The sequence below is a fragment of the Brachycentrus maculatus genome, unplaced genomic scaffold (assembly GCF_059751285.1).
Source record: "Brachycentrus maculatus isolate JH-2025_06_01 unplaced genomic scaffold, ASM5975128v1 h1tg000549l, whole genome shotgun sequence".
Lineage (NCBI taxonomy): Eukaryota > Metazoa > Arthropoda > Insecta > Trichoptera > Brachycentridae > Brachycentrus > Brachycentrus maculatus.
Window position 1 is genome coordinate 162,759 of NW_028281293.1, and position 17,365 is coordinate 180,123.

The window sequence follows — 17,365 nt, forward strand, 5'->3', positions numbered from 1 at the left end:
TTTAATAATTGTATTTTAATCTTATGTTGTTTCAACACTCTCCTTATCATTCATAGTTCACTTTGCGCAATACCACTTAAAAACACTACTTCATGGCTACCCGTTTTGGGATAACCATTTCATCATTTGGTTTAAATTTGTTCTGATGTTGGAATGGTTATTCTGAAGTCGGTAGTCTTGAAGTAGTATTTTTAAGTGGAATTATATAAAGTGAACGATGAATGATAAGTAGAGTATTTTATTACCATACTACAAAGTTAAAATTACTTTGTAGTATGGTAATAAATTTTAAATATGTTATTCATTCATTCGCTCATCAAAAAAAACAACTTAACTACATTTATAGTTTCAATGTACTCTTTTCAACAACGCCATAATATATCGAAAAACGTCAATTTTCAGTTGTGCATGTTTTCGAAATGCCCAGAAAATGTACTATATCTCGGCAAAAGCGGCATATTTTTACTTAATACCCGCTACAGGGCAAAAAGTGTTGTTTTTGAATTTTGAAGAAAAGGTATTGTTTAATTTTTTTTTTAAAATAAACTAAATATATTTCGAATGGAGAAAAAACGTTCAGGTTTTACCTAAAATGATCTATTGCACAGTAAAAAGTTCAATAAGTGACTTGATATTTATTTTTAATGCATTTCATTATATTCTAAAACTTTAAAAACGATCTCCTGAAAAATAAAGTATTTTGATATATGACGTTGTTGAAAGGAGTGAGCGTTTTGTGATTTTTCATATGCATCCAGCAAACCTTAAAAAATTGACGTAGGAAAGATTTATTGAATATTTCAGGAGTTTGGAAACAAAGATGGAAGTGTATGCTTCATTTGGTAGATATTTCTTCAAAGGAATAAAATTATAAAAGATTCGAAATGGAATTTGTATTAAAATATATCATTTTATATATAATGATGCTTAAAATAATAGGGTGTTTTGACAAATCGGGGATAACATTAAATATTTTTTTTATTTTTAACATAAATTGTATACATTTATTGAAATCACAATTTTAAACATATTTAAAACATTTTTTTGCAGAGACCCACCAAGCCACCTTTTGTGTCTTGTCGGTTGAGTTCTTTTTGAATCCTTTTTTTTTATTGTTTTAAACGATTTTAACCCAATATACACACAAAAAAGAGAAAAATTAAGAATGTAAACATTTTACAATTTTCATAAATTAACTTTGTTCCATATTTTATTTGACCTCTAATATCGTCGGCAACAAATTAAAAATGTTCGGAACGATATATTGCAGTGTTCGACTCCCATATTCATTGTTAATTCATAATGGAATTTGTATTAAAAGATATCCTTTTATATATAGTAATGCTTAAAATAATAGGGTGTTTCGACAAATCGGGGATAACGTTAAATATCTATGTATTGTATTTTAACGATGCTTTTAATATGATACTAAATGAATTAATATATTGTTAATTTTCTGTTTTATAAATAAGAAAATATTAAACGGCTTGCCATTAGTCAACATGATGATGACGTTTCAAATGTAAATCCCATACCCTGCTCCAACTTGCTTGTTTAAAAGCCACAATTCTCAATGCTGTAAAATTTTAAATATATACTTTTGCGAGGTTATAGATCTTTATCGTGCAAATATGTCATTTCATATATAATTTAAAACATCGCTATTGTAACGCGTTAGATCTTTAGCGCGTGAATATGTCGTTTTATAGAATTTGAAACATTCGTTTTTTAAACGTGTTGGATCTTTAGCGCACAAATATGTCGTTTTATACATAATTTAAAACATACGTATTTTAAACGTGTTAGATCTTTAGCGCACAAATATGTCGTTTTATAGATAATTTGAAACATTCATGTTTTAAACGCATTAGATCTTTAACGAGCAAATATGTCGTTTTATAGATAATTTGAAACGTCCATATTTTAAACGCGTTAGATCTTTAACGAGCAAATATGTCGTTTTATAGATAATTTTAAACATCCATATTTCAAACGCGTTATATCGCAAAGATGTTGTTTTATAAATAATTTGAAACATCCATATTTCCATATTTTAAACGCGTTAGATCTTTAACGAGCAAATATGTCGTTTTATAGATAATTTGAAACATTCATATTTTAAACGCGTTATATCGCAAAGATGCTGTTTTATAAATAATTTGAAACATCCCCATTTTAAACGCGTTATATAAATATAACCTCGTCACAGTAATTTTTTTCATTCTTAAAAAAATATTTATGTGAAAAATTATAAAACATTTTTTCCACTTAGCTCAACTCAATTTTCCACCTTGCTCTTAAACCAAGATGGACACTTCCGTGTTTGTTTCCATACCCCTTCATTGAATCCTGCTGTATGACATGAACTGCACCATGTAAATATAAAACGTAAAGTGCCAAGTATTGAGTGTCTATCCATAGACAATACTTATTTGATTCTAAGTGTAGATTAGAACCCTTTCGTCTTAAGAATAAGGGATTTGTATGCCAAATTTTATACTAAGTACTTACCTTGTTTTCTTTCGCACAAAATACAACAAACACTGATTCCTAATAAATTAACTTAGTGACAATTTGTAACATACGAGCGCAAATATGAAAAATGTCGCTTAAATGTCAAGTGCAATTACCTTACTTAATATATGAATGTCACACGAATATCACACAAGCTTAAAATGTAATATCACACATCATCAATAACAAACACATCGGCGGTCCAGTTTTAAAACCATGTAAGATGGAAAATCTGACTTTGTACTAGAACCCACACCAATCTGTTTTTGCAAGCAATATTATCCTCTTCCACATTTTTGCATCTCTCTATGGATAAAGTAATATACTGATCTATATGAATGGTGTTTGAACCAATCATCTATCGTTTTTAATTATTAAAATTATAAAAAATGGATACTTGAGCATTCCAGGGCTCACGACCTGGCATTTGGCTGGCTTAAGTGATCATTTTATACACTTGTACATAATATAATTTATGATGATCACCAGTCTTGAACATATACATATATTGCATTAATTTCTGGGTATATATATATATATATATATATATATATATATATATATATATATATATATATATATATATATATATATATATATATATATATTTTTATATATATATATATATATATATATATATATATATATATATATATATATATATATATATATATATATATATATATATATATTTGTGTGACAAAGTGCATTTTTTACAAAAACGTGATTATTGACTATTTGATATATTATGCGGTTTTAAACTTGGAGGTATAATATGTTGACTTGTTAAAAATGACTAACTGCATTGATGTTTATTTTCTTGCCAAGCAAAAGAGACTTAAATGGCCCTCCTGAACATTTTACGATTTGGTAGTTGGTCACTTTCTTGTGTACGACTACGATATAAACGTTTTTACCAAAATATTCCTAATACTATACATGGTTTTCAAATTGCAAAGCTAATTCAAACCGTTTTTTTTCATGTTTAAACACTGCTTATCTTAATAAATATATACATTTCTAAGCAGTAGTATTATCTTAAGTTTAATTTCTGTATACACATTGCAGAATGAATTAACTACGCTATTTTTCATACGGGGAAATCGCGAGTGTTGAATTTGCTTTAAAATGTAAATATAAAAACTCCCTGTTTAAACGCAAACGACGAATTATATTTCTTTAGTATATATTTTCTAATATCCATTTGAAAAATCGTAAATTCATACAAAGGCTATCATTTAATTTAAAATGTGATTGGAAGCTAGGGTTTGACATCTTTCTCATACAACGAGATATTTCCTTTGTATATTTTTCTCGAACTTTGCGATCTATTCTATGAAATTTTCTGTTCCCGGATGCTTCCTTTCATTTATATTATATTATTCTCGTATATCCTTGTAAAACTTGGATCGATCACATAGGACGACGTCACTTATCGACAAAAACGGAAGACCGATAAATCATTGTCATACTTTGAAACTTACTTTGAAAGTTCTCAGTACCCGGTTAGTTTGCTCAGAGAGATGCCTTCCAATAAAATGCTTGTTCGTGTGTCATATTTATGTTTTATTAATAAATTTATTAATAAAACACTCTCCTTACCATCCATTGTTTACTTTGTGTAACACTACTTCATATAGAAATTTTACATGTAAATAAAAATGGTCTTTGGGTAGATAATCTAGAAAAATTAGAAATATGTAAAGCAATCAATAAAGACTTACCCATAATAAATAACCAACTAAATTTAACTTCGAGTCCACTTTTGAAAATGTTCCCATTGATGGAATAATTTTCCGAAACCGTCACAAATAAGTGCTTTAAAAAAGTTGTATTACACAAAGTAAACAATGGATAGTAAGGAGAGTGTTTTATTACCATACCACTTTATTATTTATTTATTTTTTAATTACCTAACGTCCAAGTGACTCTGAAATCTAGCTACGACTTTTGCAACACCGTTCATCATGTCCCTACTCAGGCTTCAACTTTATAAGTTTCATAGCCTATGCCTACTTGTGAGTGGATTTACTCTTTATGTTTAAAGTTACTATAATTTCATGTAATTCATGAGTAAAAATTCTAGGCTAAAACACTAGCTTTACCATACCACAAAGTTATCAATGCTTTACATACAAAATAAATTTACTAATTTGATTATTTGGCGGCATTCAACTTAACACGATTATCTTAATGTAGAATTTTATAAAACCATCCATCACAGTTTTATTAATACAAGTTTTGTTAATCTATCATGTTCCTAAATTTTGAAGATGAAAATAAGTATCTTAAATTAAATAAAATTCCTTGTCCGATTTCCTACTTATTTTTTAAATTTAATCTTAATTTATATTAGATTTATATTATCCACTGACACTTCGTGATGGAATTGCATTTTTAATATATTATTAGATTAAAACCAATATTTTTAGCTTTTCCGCTTTATTTTTATTTGACCAGCGACCGGGTTTCGTCGTTACCGACATCATCAGACTGGTGGGAGGCTATACAAATTGTTATGTTATATATATAAAACAAGGCAGGAGTTGATAACCATGATTTGATATAATTTTATTGAGTAATTAATTTAATTTGAGTGAATTTAAGTATTGTATGATATTAAAAAAAAAAACACACAAAAATAATATAAAATATTTTTAATATCATACAATACTTAAATTCACTCAAATTAAATTAATTTCTCAATAAAATTATATCAAATCATGGTTATCAACTCCTGCCTTGTTTTATATATAACATAACAATTTATATAGCCTCCCACCAGTCTGATGATGTCGGTAACGACGAAACCCGGTCGCTGGTCAAATAAAAATAAAGTGGAAAAGCTAAAAATATTGGTTTTAATCTAATTATATATTAATTTGTATTGTTGGGAGCGATATTTTTTAAGGTTCTCTCAAATCATCAGCCTATGTAATTTGTTTATTACGATATAGTATGTTATACGTTAAAAGATAAGTAAATTTAAAATACATATCTTTTACCAATAATGATAGTGTAACTTTATATGTGAATATTAATTAAGTTATATGTTAGTAGCATTATGAAGATGATAAAGGGAGTTAGTCAAATGTAGATATATAAAGTGAAATGGGGTTTTTCACGAAGTAAGAGAGAAAATTATATTTGTTCACGCATCTCGTATTTCTTGATTCAGTTCTAAAACTGTTGCATTCTGCCCACTTTTGATAAATTTATCGAATCATTATTTTTTACAGTGTGATAATATATACAGTAAACCCCCCTTTAACGTTGAGATAGGTACAGCGTTATCGAAGGGAACGTTATAAGAGTTTAATTTATAATAATAGTAAAAAAAACCCTTATCCGCACCCAAATGGTGCATAGGGCACTGCTTCATATAAACGCAGTGTTATCTTGATCGTTTTTACACATGAAGGAAAGGTGATCAGCCCTCCGCTTCAGGTACCAGTCTAGGGTGATATTAAATAAATATTACAGTGAAAAAATCACTTGTATTTATTTTACCCCCCTGGGAATTGAACCCAGGACCTCCAGAACGGTAGCCGAGCTTGCTGACCATTACACTACGGAGGCGGACAGTTAAGATAAGAGTTAAGAGTTTAGAGATAGGAGTTTAATTACTGTATTTCAATTCTTAATGACTCATTTCAGTCTTTTCCGCTGGTTAAAATGAAAAAAACAGTTTTAAAAACTCCTTATAACATTCCCTTTGATAATGCGGTATCTTTATATACGTTATAGAAGGGTTTACTGTATTCATTTATTATACGGATAAAAGCCTTGTTTTCATCACTGTTTTAGTGAGATTAATCGACACTCTCCTTATCATTCATCGTTCACTTTGTGTAATACCAATTCAAAGTGGTATTACACAAAGTGAACGATGAATGTTAAAAAGAATGTTATATGAACATACCACAATATTAACAATACTTTTAATATACAAAATAGAGTAATCGAAGTTTATCACACGATGAATTTTTGTCAATCACCATATGAGATATGTACTTGTGACATTCTCTATAACAGTGTTCCGCAAACTTTTTCAATTCAAGGTATACCAAGGTGAAAATTTAGAAATGCATATTTACCATAATATGGTAACATATTTAACAATATATTTAATGCGAAATGTGAGCCTACTTAACTGAGCGCAGGCAATCAAAATTTGAAGAAATTTTGTTATTTTCACAAAACTAGACGTTTTTCTGCGTCACACCTACTAATCATCTCAAAGTGATAGTTACAAATATCTCTTTTACTTCGATTTATACTCGTGGATAGATAGCAAAATATGGACATCATCATCTTATGAAGGACTATGGAATTTAAAAAAAATGTCAAAGACTCTTTTGATATTTCACTTTATGATTTGTGATATTTATACTTAAATAGTGTTTAAGTGAGATGAATGTACGTTTACGGTGATTATTATTATTGCATCATATATTTTAAAAAATACTTAAAATTTACATCATTTCTTTGCATTTTCTCCGTTAAGTCTTTACACTCGACATCTTATTAATTTAAATATTTCATTTATCTTAAATTCTCAGCATAATTCATGAACTGTTTAATGAAATTATTTCGTATTTGCTATATAACCTATCAATTTACTCACCTACATAGAACGGGGCTACTTGAACTTTGATGTGTTACTTGAGCCCAGTACAAAAAAATATTTAGATCGTGGTATCGATCGAAGTATCGTGACAATAAGTGCCAGGGAAACAACGATTCAGGTCGATACGTTCATTATTGTAGACCAAATACAGATTTATTTTTTTGTACTGGGCTCAAGTAACACATCAAAATTCAAGTCAATTGTTCTACGTTACTTTAAACGACAGTTTACAATTAGTTCAATTCTGAACGACCTGATAAATTGAAGTTCTAAAGCTATTTATTGTAAATCACCCTGTTAACCTAAAATATTATAATTGTGCATTTCGAAATATGAATGTATGTAAATTGATTTCAATTTGAATTAACCCGACATTGTACTGTAATAATTTTTAAATGTATATATTTAAAACTATAACCTACGAAAGACTTAAATAATACAATAAAATGAGAAATGTTTTCATACAAAATAAAAGATTTGTTTTATTGTGATTAAAACCCCGTTTTTTTGGCCTCACTCTTTTTATGTTTTATTTTGTTATTTGTTTTTTCTTACTTGTTTTTATGTGGTTTTTATCTAACCCGGTTCGCATACTTAAGGGGAATCAATTATTGTATACTATTTTTTAATCATAAAACTACAAGGGACTTATTTTCCTGTGATACATGTCAAAAAGAATAAATAAAGAAACTATTGAAAAATCATAAATTTTATACAAATATTTACATGTCATCATTCTCTCTGCTACAAGGAAAATAAAAATCTATCTTTATTTCATTATTTACGAAGATTTCTAAAATGTTATTGTTTTTATGGTAAACATAGCATATCATATGAATATAAGGGTTTTATATGAAAACAAAAATCATAAAAATATGAAGTAATAATATATGCATAATAAATATAAAGTAAATATAACAATACTTTATTGATTCACAGTTGTTTTTAATAACATGAAAATTTCAATATAAAATATGAATAAAATATTTGTTTAAGGCCAGTTTTGAGGCGTTTAATGTAAACACGACTAGTTTCGAGAACTACAGATGATACGGTATTTGAAAATGATCGAAATGCATCGAAACACGTGTCATTATAGATTAGAAATAGTTTTATTTACCAAGTAAAACTTTTAAAGTAAATTTTTAAAAATATAGAGATGTTCTAGTTCTGTTTACATTAATAAATTCGAAAGTGATCGTTTACAAGTGTTTATTTTTATTTTCAAATATAATTTATTAAAACCTGTTTATTATTTACGATATACTAATCTAAAATTTCAATATTTTTCTGCTTTTATGTAATCAATGGTTATATGATGGTTAGTATGATGGTAAGTAAGGATATTTAATCAAAATCATAGATTATAGAGTAGACTAATTCGAGGAAAAATTATGCCTGCAGTATTTAAAACACGCACATGCAATATCGGCTTTTATGGTTGTGTTTTTTTTAAATGTACCATTTTAAGGATGCCTACTAGGACGATTTTGTTAATATTAATTTCATTTATTGATTTGGCAGTCACTTAATATCTATACATTTTTAATTGAAGATTTACTTGATAAATACTACTTTTTATAAATTATTATTATGAATTATGTTTAATAAATAATTATTTTTCACAGTTCGCTAGCCATTTATTAAATACACATATCGCTCACTCCTTTCAACAACGTCATTTATCAAAAAACTTGATTTTTCAGGATATTGTAAAGTTTATGTATTAAAAATAAATATCAAGCCACTTACTGAACTTTTTACTGTGCAACAAATCTTTTTAGGTTAATCCTGGATGTTTTTTCTGCATTTGAAAAATATCTAGTGCACATATTAAAAAAAATTAAACAACACCTTTTCTTCAAAATACAAAAACAACACTTTCTGCCCTGTAGTGGGTAAATATTAAGTTTAAAATATGCCGCTTTTGCTAGGATATAGTACATTTTCTGGGCATTCCAAAAACATTGAAAACACAACTGAAAATTGTTTTTTTTTTTTAAATGACGTTGTTGAAAGGAGTGAGCGATATAACAACAATAATTCAAAATTATTTATACCAAAAGTCATAAATTTAAATGTCATAAAAATCATTAAAATATATATAATAATAAACCTATAGTAAATATAACTTAAGTATCTCCTCTTTCGACAATATGACAATGACTAAAGTCTCTCCTCTTTTGTCTATGTTCCCGCTGATAAAAAATAACAGTAAGAAACACCTTCTACCTTCTCTTCATCCTTCAACGTCCCAAGGACACAACTCTAAAATTTAGACGTAGCTTCATAAACGGTGTTTGAAAGTGATGTGTCCTTGGGACACGTGTCACAATAGATTTTATAAAACAGTAGTATTTACCTAGTAAAACTTAAATTAATAATGATAAATATTAATTTTAAATGTTTATCTATTTGTGTGCTTTATATTTCTACCATACTTCCTTATGTCTTCTGACTAATCCAAGAAACCTATTGGTATCCCTGTAAAAGCCGATATGTCGTGATGAGATGGTTCGGAGTATATGCTTGTTGCCTAATTGAACGTATCTTGTCTCTTGTGTGTATTATCTGAGTTAACAGGTGGGGGTCACTACTACTAGAAACTTCTTGCACCGATTAGAGAACCAATCAGCGCCAGGGCCCATCAGACGAACTTAAAGCATACGATTGTAAGGTTGTTTCGAAGCCTCTATTGAAATTGTTTCATACGAAACTAACCGCCTAGAACTTTGAAGAATTAAAGATTAAGACGAGAAGAGAATCGTTGAGCTTTCTACAAGCGGAGGGTGAGTTTGATTATCTTCCCCGCTCCTTGTTTTCTGTTTTGCTTCTATGCTTGTGCGGTGTTGATATCTCGTACTGTGTATAAAACTCTACCCTCTTTCTTTTCTTTTTCATTCTTTTTGAATATTCCTTTTTTTACTTCCACACTTGTTTTAGAATTCCTTGTGTCGTTCTTCGTTGCTTCAGTAGATCTTGTAACGGCATGACTCTTTTTCTTACCGTATTTTTCTCTGGTGTTTGGTGATTTGTAGTATTTTTATTGTTTATACCTGTATCTTACACTTTTTTGTATTGATTTCAATAGAACAATTGTCTATTTTACTTAAACGTTATCCCAATAGTCCGTTTTTCTATTTTTTTTTAAGAATCTATAAATTATAAATCTAAGTACACAGTTTATGTAATAATTATTTTTGTGCATATTATAATTTGCAGGTATATTAAGTTGATATTGTTAATTTAATATTTATTTATGAAATGCAACCAGTTTTTTTTAAATCACGAAAATATCATTAATGATGTATTTTTATTACAAAGAAGTTAGTAAATATGCTCTTAAATCAATGTATTTAATTTTCTACTAATATTTTTTTTTGTATTAAAACACATTAAAGTCCACTTAGCCTTTATCTTACAGGAATAAAACACTTTATGTAAACAATGTTATAATGTTTAAATAATAAGTTCATTTGATTCCTTTTAATATGTTCCCATAAGCTCAAGCTTATCTCCTATCTTGATAGGAGATTGTATCTTAATTTGATTTGTTACTTACATAATAACGCTTTTAAGCATTTTTTTTTGTTTTAATATTTGGAACTATTAACATCCTACTTACATTTGTTAAATTACTATTTATTATAGGTACTAAGAAATATAAATATCAATATAAGACATTTGTCTTTTTTACAGATAAGTTCTAACGAAATTGACAGTGCTACACATTTTGTTTTATATTGCAATCATTTGCTCTTATTTTTTTACTATATTTCACTAATTCTTTACGTGCCTTTTTCGCTTTCGTTTATACAGTGAGCTTTTGTTTTGTCTCGTTTTCTAATGACGTTATTTCTTTTCCTACAGAATGCAAACCGGCGTTCTTCCTCTTCTCTGGCCAATGCTTTGTCCAGTGTCCCGATAAAACGTTCGCCAGTCGATCATTCTACGAGAAGGTGGTCAAGCCGAAACCCCAGGAGACGGTTGCCAATCCCGACAGCATCGAAGCCTTGTCGGCTTCCCTTAAGAAGAGGGGCTCTCACTCAGGGCAGAAGAGACTGCACGTGTCTAGGAATATCATGAAGCCAGTGCCTCCTAGAATCTGCTTGGACTGCCACTATTCCTGCGCTACGTGCTCCGGCCCTTACAGCTACCAGTGCCTTACATGCCCCGAAGATGCGAGACTCGTGAATTCTTCGACCACTTCTGTCAGCATTCCTGAGAACTATTGCTATCCATTGCAAGTTCTCCCTCAAATCGAAAGCGCCTCTTGGCTCTTCAGGCTGTATATACTGTTTGCCATTATCATGGCGTTGGTTGCCGGCGTCATCTTCTACTTTCTTCTCGCGTGTCTACTGACCAAGCTAGGAGTGCGAATTTGCTGCATCGGAGGAGTGGGCTCTAGCGATGTGAGCTACAGCAGATTGGGCAATACCGACAAATCACAGCAAAAGAATACGAACATTGTTCAAGAAATCCACAGTGCCATTTACGACGCCAGTGATTCTGATAGTCTCGAAGAATAAACATTGTAAACTCTCATGTGTGATGTTAACCAAACTAGTTTCTGCATACGATAATCTTAATTTTTGTCATTTTATAAATTTTCCTCTGATACTTCCTACTTAATTAGTGTATTTCCTGTATCAAAGATCAAAATTAGAGTAAGGCAGCTTTTCAAAGGCCATTAGTTTTGAATTCTGAATCACAGTTACAGTCATAACTCTTAATTCGTTCGATTCCTAAATTTTAGTCATTTCAATCGTAAAATAATTCTTGATATGTAGCTTTATGTTGTATTTTAGTTGATTTTGTATTTTAGAACAAATAATTGATTGATTTGTCTTAATGTAAAGTGTTTTACTGACATCTGACAATATTTTTTTTACTGTAATCCATGTCATTCCTATGAAGATAGTCGATATTAGCAGTTATTTAATTTATACCAGTTATAGTAACTTTTTTTCTTATTTAATGCCATTTAAATTAAACCATTATTTCGTTGCACACGCAGTACAGGATATGAAATATTTCATGAATACTTGTGTTAACCCACGACTGCCCCTAGGGTCAATATTAGGCCAAAAAATTTTAAACTGCTTAACAGCCCAGGATTTTTTTCTAATTCCCATTTTTTTTTCTTTAACGAAATAACGGAATAAATGTAAACTGGTATGAAGCAATATTGTCAGTGTTACAAAAGAAGTGTTGCCAGCCCAAAAAAACTAAACGGTAGTCAAGCAATAATCAATAATATAATACTATGCATTTGGGCCCATATAGACCCCGTGAGCATTGGAGGGGTTTTCATGGCCTGGGCAGTTAAGAGTTAAAATGCTAGTAACCACTAACTGAAATTTAGTCTACCAGTTTTGAGACGTACACGTGTCTTCGTCAGAATAATCACTACACTATTGCAAACAACACTATGCACCATTACTACGGCAATATATGCATTCATACCTCTACAGAAAAAAAACTTATCACATGCGTTATAAATCTGTCCGAAGACAAATAGTGCCTTACACCAGGGTGAGCGGTTATATATAAAATGTCTAAACATGAAGATTATGCTGCAAATATTTAAATTCTTGTGAAATTGTGATAAATCATTCAAATTAATTGTGATTTTTCTCCATAATATTTTTTCAATATTTCCCTGGACTGTTACTCGAAGCGCAGTATTGATCACTTTGCCTCTATGCATGTAACGATCAAGATAACACTTCGTCAAAACGATGCAGTGTCTTTAAACACCATTAGGTGTAGATAAGAGTTAGGAAAAAGAAATGGAAAATATGATATAGATTACATTTAAAATGGCAATTTAAATTACTCAAAATAACATGGCGCGACTAAATGAAGGTTAAATTAAATTATCACATTTTTCAAAATTGGAATTTGTATCAATTATATTTACTGTTATAATACATTCCTGGGCTGCGATTACAAGTGGAAGTTTACGCTCTAACTACTGAATGTAGATATTTTTTTCTTTACTCGGGGCTTTTATGATATATTAATAATCGAAGTAATGACTTGGCCATTTTTTCGGTTGTCAATTCATGTTATCACAATCTTAAAGTTTCTGATTTTTTAAATGAATATTTTTTCAATTAAAAATACAGTTAGACTTTTTACACTTTGTAGTTAAAGCGTTAACTTTCGTAACGAATCTCAGCCTCACTACAATTTTTTTCTTATATATTTTCAGAATATTTTTTTCTTGTGTAATAAATTAAGAATATTAAAAATATATAATGAATACTATGTTTGTATATCGTGCCTTATTAGGATGTTGTCACAAAATCGATGATGATTATAAAACTGCGTTACCTAGGTTAAGTAGTAAAAATGTGACAAATTTATATTTTATTCAGTAAACTAATTAAAAAAATAATTGTTGTTATATATAGTACTGAAAAAACACCCTGTGAATGACGCCTTATAGATAAATATGAAGAAAAAGAAACATTTGCTTAGATTTCCATACAAATATAATTATAATTAAAATGTAACTTTGTTTTAAAATCGCTTTAAATAAACATTTTATTATAACTTAATTATATTGTCTACCGGTTTCGAAGCTAACCGCTTCTTTATCAAGACTGATTAGTATCTTTATAAAATCAAACAAATTTGTTTTAACCACATTGAAAAAAGTGGTTAAAATAAAGTTGTTTAATTTTATAAAGTTTATAAAATGTGCCACAAAGTATCTCCAAAAAACATTCAAGAACTGATAAGTATCATTCAGTCTTGATAAAAAAGTGGTTGGCTTCGAAACCGGTAGACGTTATAATTAAGTTATAACAAAATATTTATAGTGATTTAAAACAAAGTTACATTTTAATTATAAAATGGAAAATCACAAAGTAAGGGCTTCAAATATAAATTAGACAAATATTTGTATTGATTGATTTGGCGCTTAATTTGTAGAACTCCATTTTAATTTATGTATTAAGTGTTCAATCAAACACAGATTTTATGGGTCTACTAATTTGTATTTTATTGTTAAAAAAACCTTAACATTAATATTGTGGCAATTGTTTCGCCTAGTTATGGCATTTTCAATGTCACAATATAAAGTTTATGTGTTTTTTAACAACAAAATACAACTTAGTAGACTCATAAAATCTGTGTTTGATTTAAAAACTAATACATAAAACAAATATATCTGTGTGTGTGTGTGTGTGTGTATATATATATATTTATATATATATATATATATATATATATATATATATATATATATATATATATATATATATATATATAAATATATATTTAAATAAGGAGCCATGTTTTTTCCGAACATTAACTTATTCGGCATCTTGATTTATTTCGTGATACTTCGAACATTCCTAATTATAAGTAAATTTTAATCTAATATTTTTTCTTTTGCATATAAGTATGTGTTAAAATTAATCAGTACGACGAATTTAATAATAGATTTATTTCTGTTGACTTTTTGAAAAGTCGTTCACGTTGATGTTATATATATTTTTGATAAATATATATTTTAATATGTGACAAATTACTTGTTAGTTTATGGTGTTTACTCAATAAAGTATGTGATAAAAATATGTAAATAAATAATGATATTCTTGATGTGACCTTAAAGATATTAAAACGAAAATGGAGCTTTATAAATCATCCACAATTTATTATTATTATCATTATTAAATAATAAGAAAATGAATGTATTTTTTTCTTTTTTGATATCTCAACATAGATGAAAAAGAATGGTGTCGGGTTGTGGTCCCGTGGTTAGTGTCGCGGACTCTTAAGTCAGAGTTTCTCGGTTCGAACCCACTCTACCACAATTTTATACCTATTTCTAATAATGAGCCGCTTAGGCTCACAGAAATAGTATGAAATTGAAATATTTGTGAAACTAATAAAAACACAGATATTTCTCCTTTTTTTAATTAAGAAAAATAATATGGAAGTTTGGGTACATTTACCTAGACATATTATTAATCATAGGCTGGTTAAAGAGTTCAGTATGTTTTTTTATTTATTTAAGAGACCTTTATAAAATGTATGTAAGATTCTTTCCGAATCATTTTTCATACTATGATTATTTTCCAGACTTAAACCAGCCTATGACATTTAAACCCTGTGAATACCCATATTTTTCACATTATACTTCATCTATGTTGAGATATCAATATAAACACTCAAAGTGTAAACAAACCCAGAATTTGTGAACAAATATTTGGACACACTTAAAATGTTGTGTATTTTTTGCCTACTTACGTTTTTATACTATTTTTTAAGTATTTGAAATCACTTGTTTTTTTCATCACACACTGGACTTTTGACTTGTAAATTTACTATTATCTCATATAGAAACGAGTTTTCTTTTTCATTTTTGACGTTTATTGTATATCTGGTGTACCATTTTTGACCTTTATTGTATATCTGGTGTACCTATCTTCAAACTTCAAACGATTTCTCAACTTCTGTAAATAATTTCCTTTAATAAATAAATATTTACAAAATATATGGTGTTTTAATTCTATTTTTTAAATTATTGTTTTATTCAAATTTATATTATTACTATTTCAAATAAAAAAATTGCAAAACTTTCCTTTGCATGTATATCTTTTTCAATCTTTCCATCCCTAGAAAACATACTTCACAAATATGCTTAATCATAATTAAATTATGATTAAGCATATTTGTGAAGTATGTGTTTTAATTCTATTCTTTAAATTATTGTTTTATTCAAATTTATATTATTACTATTTAAAAAAAAAATTAAACTTTCCTTTGTATATCTTTTTCAATCTTTCCATCCCTAGAAAACATACTTCACAAATATGCTAAATCATAATTAAATTATGATTTAGCATATTTGTGAAATATGTTTTCTAGAGATGGCAAGATTGATTAGAAGATATGGAAAGGAATGTGAATGCTGGGAATAGAGTTAACGGTGCATTGAAGTAAGTTTAATTGAATAAAAGCCTAACCTTATGTATGAACGTGAAGTATAGGCTTTGCAAAAGATGGATGAAAGTAGACTGAATGCTGTTGAAATACGATCTCTCCGATGAATGTGCGGAAAAATGATGTTTGATAGATGTTCGAATGGTGTTTTAAGGAAATAATGGAAATTAAATTAAGAAAGGTCTATCGAGATGGTTTAGACATGTGAATCGGATGAGTGAAGAAAGTATAGTTAGACAAATTTATGAGACGAGTGTGATTGGTAATAGAAGCAGAGGAAGATCTAGAAAAACTTGACAAGATCAAGTAATTTAAATGCTTGGGCGAGGTTAGGTCAGGAGTCTAAATGATCGGCGGGTATGTATAAGGAAATGCTTGAATGTAGAAGAAGCGAAGTTTGTTTGAAAAATATTAGTTTCATTTTATTTTCTTCTTACCGCTGTGGAAAAGCCGCCTATACAATGCCTGTAATGCTTCTGTTCTCTTATACGGCTGTGAAACATGGCACCTTACAAAGGCCCCTTAGCAGCCGTGTACTGAGCTTTGAGAACAGGTGTCTGCGGAGAATTTTATGCGTGCCGTAGTTTGACTTTGTGAGGAATGAAGAGATAAGACGTAGGACGCAGCAAATCTTGGTCACAACTGTCGTCAAGAAAAGGCGATTCAGTTGGCTTGGCCATGTACTCCGCATGCCTCATGAGAGAGCCTTAATCAAGCTTGCCTCTTTTACAAGGCATCAGGTTCGCGCCGCCCAGGACGACAACTGCTGGCAATTCGTCGGCAGTTCTCGTCAGAGCTTCGGAACGCTGATCTGACTCGGGAGGATGCAAGGGAGCTGGCAGCCGACAGAAAACCATGGAGACAGTTTGTGGACTCCATATTCTCCACCTTGGAAGCGGATGTGGTTTAATTTTAATTTTAATTTGCTTTTGTTTTATATCTGGGATGATTGCAGACTGAAATTAAGAGGTAATTTTTCATTACTGTGTACTTTAATTTCACTTCTGAAAATGGTCCCCGTTTTAGATGAAACCTCCCGAAATAATATTGTATTATCTAGTACCTACTAAACACAGATCGTTACACAGTAGTTACTTTTTGTGATTAAATATCAAACGTATTGCTCTCCCACTGATGTTGAGCAATCCTGTCTGAGGTTTGTTGTAAAATTGCTAATTGAAACGCTTTTCAATCCATTGCATTATTTTCAAACTGAAAAAAATCTTGAAAGGTTCTTTGCAGATTTTATAAAATTAACAA

General features: G+C 29.3%; 1 protein-coding gene across 1 annotated transcript in view; it reads left to right on the top strand.

Moving 5' to 3' along the window:
• LOC148301528 (furin-like protease 1) overlaps positions 1–12,626 on the top strand; it is a 91,137-nt gene extending 78,511 nt beyond the window's left edge. The window contains exon 13 of the mRNA XM_088273114.1: positions 11,015–12,626. Coding sequence (XP_088129240.1) covers positions 11,015–11,673 — 659 coding nt within the window. The 3' untranslated portion in view covers positions 11,674–12,626. The remainder of the gene's footprint in view (positions 1–11,014) is intronic.
• The last annotated feature ends 4,739 nt before the right edge of the window (positions 12,627–17,365 follow it).